Source organism: Physeter macrocephalus, chromosome 18, assembly GCF_002837175.3.
Source record: "Physeter macrocephalus isolate SW-GA chromosome 18, ASM283717v5, whole genome shotgun sequence".
Lineage (NCBI taxonomy): Eukaryota > Metazoa > Chordata > Mammalia > Artiodactyla > Physeteridae > Physeter > Physeter macrocephalus.
In genome coordinates this window covers 5472437-5476981 of record NC_041231.1, presented here as the reverse complement: position 1 = coordinate 5476981, position 4545 = coordinate 5472437, and the positions used below count along the sequence as shown (strand labels likewise).

At 40.0% G+C, this 4545-nt stretch overlaps 1 protein-coding gene across 1 annotated transcript; it reads right to left on the bottom strand.

Moving 5' to 3' along the window:
• Positions 1-2406: 2406 nt before the first annotated feature.
• LOC102976101 (heterogeneous nuclear ribonucleoprotein A1-like) lies at positions 2407-4031 on the bottom strand. Its single transcript, XM_028478798.2, has 2 exons — positions 4024-4031; positions 2407-3536 (listed from the first exon to the last, which is right to left on the bottom strand). Exons 1-2 carry the CDS (start codon positions 4029-4031, stop codon positions 2498-2500), a joined length of 1047 nt encoding a protein of 348 aa, XP_028334599.1. The 3' UTR covers positions 2407-2497.
• Positions 4032-4545: the final 514 nt, after the last annotated feature.

Sequence of the window (4545 nt, the reverse complement as noted above, 5' to 3'; positions counted from 1 at the left end):
CTCCATACTGTTCTCCATAGTGGCTGTATCAATTTACATTATTCCCACCAGCAGTGCAAGAGGGTTCCCTTTTCTCCACACCCTCTCCAGCATTTATTGTTTCTAGAGTTTTTGATGATGGCCAATCTGACCGGTGTGAGATGATATCTCATTGTCGTTTTGATTTGCATTTCTCTAATGATTAATGATGTTGAGCATTCTTTCATGTGTTTGTTGGCGATCTGTATATCTTCTTTGGAGAAATGTCTATTTAGTTCTTCTGCCCATTTTTGGATTGGGTTGTTTGTTTTTTTGTTATTGAGCTGCAAGAGTTGCTTATAAATTTTGGATATTAGTCCTTTGTCAGTTGCTTCGTTTGCAAATATTTTCTCCCATTCTGAGGGTTGTCTTTTGGTCTTGTTTATGGTATCCTTTGCTGTGCAAAAGCTTTTAAGTTTCATTAGGTCCCATTTGTTTATTTTTGTTTTTATTTCCATTTCTCTAGGAGATGGGTCAAAAAGAATCTTGCTGTGATTTATGTCATAGAGTGTTCTGCCTATGTTTTCCTCTAAGAGTTTGATAGTGTGACCTTGGACTTTTCTTGATGAGAATATTTTTATTACTAATTCAATCTCTTGTTATAGGTCTTTTAGTTAAAAAAAAAATTTTTTTTTTTCTTGAGTTAGTGTGTTACTAGGAATTTGTCCATTTCATCTAGGTTTTCTAATTTGTTGGCATACAGTCGTTCATAGTATTCCCTCATAATTATTTTAAAATTTATAAGTTTGGAAGTAATGTTCCCTCTTAAGTATTTGAGTCTTTTCTTTTTCTCTTGGTCAGCTAAAGGTTTGTCAATTTTTTCGATCTTTCCAAAGACCCAACCTTTGTATTTGTTGGTTTTCCCTGTTGTTTTTCTATTCTTTGTTCCACTTATTATCACTCTAATCTTTATTACTTCCCACTCTGTTTTTTTCAGGGTGGTGGTGGTGATTCTGCTCTTCTTCATTATTTTTCTTAAGGTGAAAGATTATTTATTTGAGCTCTTCTTTTTTAACACTGGTACTTACAGATATAAGTTTCCCTCTAAACACTGTCTTCCCAGCATTCCATAAGTTTTGGTATGTTGTATTTTTATTTCTCTCAAATAATTTTCTGATTTTTGTGTTCTTCTTTGACCCATCAGTTATTTGAGCATGTTTTTTAATTTGCACATATTTGTAATTTTCCAAATTTTCTTGTTATTTGTTTCTAATTTCATTCCATTGTGGTTGGAGAGCATACTTTGTATGATTTCAGTCGTTTTAAATTTGAGACTTGTTTTCTCCCAGATGTATGGTCCATTCTGGAGAATGTTCCATGTGTACTTGATAATAATATGTATTCTGCTGTTCCTGGGTTGGAGTGCTTTGTCTTCTGTGTCTTATGGTTCTTTCTGTTGCTTTATTCTCCATTACTACCTTCTTTTGTACTAGATCTCATGTATTTTCTAGTGTGCCCTAACCTTTATCATTGTATTTATATATATGAGATATTTCTAAGATATATATATATAGTTATTTTTAACTCAAATTAATAGCAACTTAATTTACTAGTATATAAAAATTTTGTTCGTATATAGCTCTGTGCCCACCCTTGTGTGGCCTTACTGTCATACAAGTTGCATCCTTCTACATTGTGTGCCCATCAACACTGATTTATAAGTACTGCATTATGCAGTTGTCTTTAAATCAGATACAAGAAAAGAGTTACTAACAGAAAAATAACGCTTACACTATTTTGTAAAATATGTCTATTACTTACCCTTGCTAATGCTCTTTATTTCTTCATGTGGACAAACAGGTGTCTGGGTTCTTTCATTTCAGCCTCAAAGTCTCCTTTTGGTATTTCCCCTAGGGCAGATGTGCTAGTGACAAATTCTCTCTTTTCGTTTATCGGGAAATCAATTTCACCTTCATTTTTGAAGGATAATTTTGCTGCCCATAGAACTCTTCAAGCACTTTGGACATGTTATGGCTTCTTAATTTCTTCTGGCTCCATGATGTCTGATGAGAAAGAGCTGTTAATCTTACTGAGGATGCCTGTACAGGATGGGTCATGCTTTCCTTCTTTAGGCATGGTTCCTTAAGTTCTTTGAATATATTTTATTTATTTATTTTTTATTTTAATTTTTTTTTTAAAAAGACACATTTATTCAGCGTCATGATCAGGCTATTACATTTAGCAATCAACAGCATGGGTGCAAAAAAAAAAAAAAATCTACATTAAAACCCTTTGTTGGAATGCTTTACACTTTCCACAGAACAGAAACTAAAATAACCTGTTATACAATTAGTCAAAAATACAGTCCTCGAGTTTTTTTGCCCATACACATGAGTATTGTCTAAAACATGTATTCTTTGTAGCAGCTAGGCCCTGCCACCACTGTGCTTGGCTGAGTTCACAAATCTTTTGTAACCTGTAGCTTTCCTGTCACTTCCCTGGCTCTCCTCTCCTGCTAAGCTTTGTTTCCTGGCAGTAATCAAAACCTTCTGCCACTGCCATAGCTACTGCTGCTGCTGGAACCACCATAGCCACCTTGGTTTCGGGGTTTGGCAAAGTATTGGCCTCCACCACCATAGGGGCCAGAACTTTTGCCTCCAAAGTTTCCTCCTTTCATGGGTCCAAAATTTGAAGATTGATTGTTGTAACTGCCAAAATCATTGTAGCTTCCACGACCTCCAAAATCGCTTCCATCATTACCAAATCCATTATAGCCATTTCCACTGCCACCATAGCCACCGCCACCGTGGCTGCCACCAAAGGCACCTCGGCCACTGAAGTTTCCTCCGCGACCAAAGTTTCCATTCCCACCAAAACCACCTCCACGACCACCACCAAAGTTTCCAGAACCACTTTGACCTCTTTGGCTGGATGAGGCACTAGCCATCTCTTGCTTAGATAGGGCTTTCCTTACTTCACAGTTGTGGCCATTCACCGTGTGGTATTTCTGAATGACAATCTTGTCTACAGAGTCATGGTCATCCAAGGTTATGAAAGCAAAGCCTCTCTTTTTGCCACTGCCTCGATCAATCACGATTTCAATCACTTCAGTTTTCCCATACTGTTCACAATAATCTCTTAGGTGATGTTCTTCAGTGTCTTCTTTAATGCCACCAACAAAAATCTTTTTCACAGTTAAGTGGGCACCAGGTCTTTGAGAATCTTCTCTTGAGACGGCCCTCTTTGGTTCCACAACTCTTCCATCCACCTTGCGTGGCCTTGCATTCATGGCCGCATCCACCTGCTCCACAGTGGCATACGTGACAAACCCGAAGCCTCTGGAGTGCTTGGTGTTTGGATCCCTCATTCTCACACAGCCTGTGAGCGTTCCCCACTGCTCAGAATGGCTCCTCAGACTCTCATCGGTTGTTTGAAAGCTCAAACCTCCGATGAAGAGCTTCCGCAGCTGTTCGGGCTCTTTGGGTGACTCTGACTTAGACACGACGGCAGTGGAGGGGTGGGGGGAGACGTCAACAATGCTTACTCGGCGGCGTCCACAAGCAGAAAGGCTGAACGTACTTTAAATAGCTGATTTAAAGCTTTTGTCTAGTTTAGTCTGGACATTTAAAATAAAATAATGTGGCACCTCTGGAAATCAGATTCTCCCCTCTTCTTCTCAGGGTTGCTTGTTATCGCTGCTTATTGTAGATGTTGTTTGTTTCATGACTTGTCCGAACTAATTCCTTAGTCTGTTTTCTCTGTTGTATGTGGCACTGAAGCCTCTGCTTAGTGATTGGTGGAGATTTCCTTGACACCATGCCTGGTGCCGACGGGTCTCCCAGTCCTTGCCAAGGGGGCCCTGCGTGCACGTCAGGGCATCCCTTCAACCCTCACTCCGGTAGTTGGTAGCCCTACCTTAGCCTTCACTTCCTGCTTGTACTGAGCCTCCAGATCAGCCAGAGGTGAGAGCTTGGGTCTCCTTGGGTATTTCCTGAGCATGTGCACAGCCCAATGCCAGTGGCCTTCTAGTGTTCTGGGATTGTATGGGACCTTTTCAAAACCCACGTAGGCATCTCATTCCGCAGCTTTTCCTTTTAGGCTTTTTGGCTAGTGTGTTGTTAACCCCAACTATTATCTACTGCCTCAGGCAGCCAAAAAGGGAAAAGGCTTTTTATACGAAGCAAACCACGAGTCAGGTGAAATACAGAGAGTCTGCAGCTGGCTTCTTCTGGTGAGCTACCTGATGTCCAATAGTGACAGTTCTTTGGGAACGAGGCTTTGAAAAAGCTCTGGCCCGTTCTGATCTTTCCGGGCAGTTGGTTTTTAAGGCTGCTGCAGAACTGGAGAGCAGGGGATGGGGCTAAGGCAAGTTAAAACATTACACACATCGTGGGCATCACTCTGTGGCTGTTTGTGCTGAGATTCAGCAATTTTTCTTGAAGAAATATGTTGCTGCAAGACTTTGATTAATATCCATAGTTCTGAAAAAGAAGATTCTGACAGTTTTTGTCAGTTTTCTTGTTGCTTTTATGGAGGAAAGAATTTTCAGAAGTCCTAATACCTCCAGTTTTGCTGATTCCAGTTCAT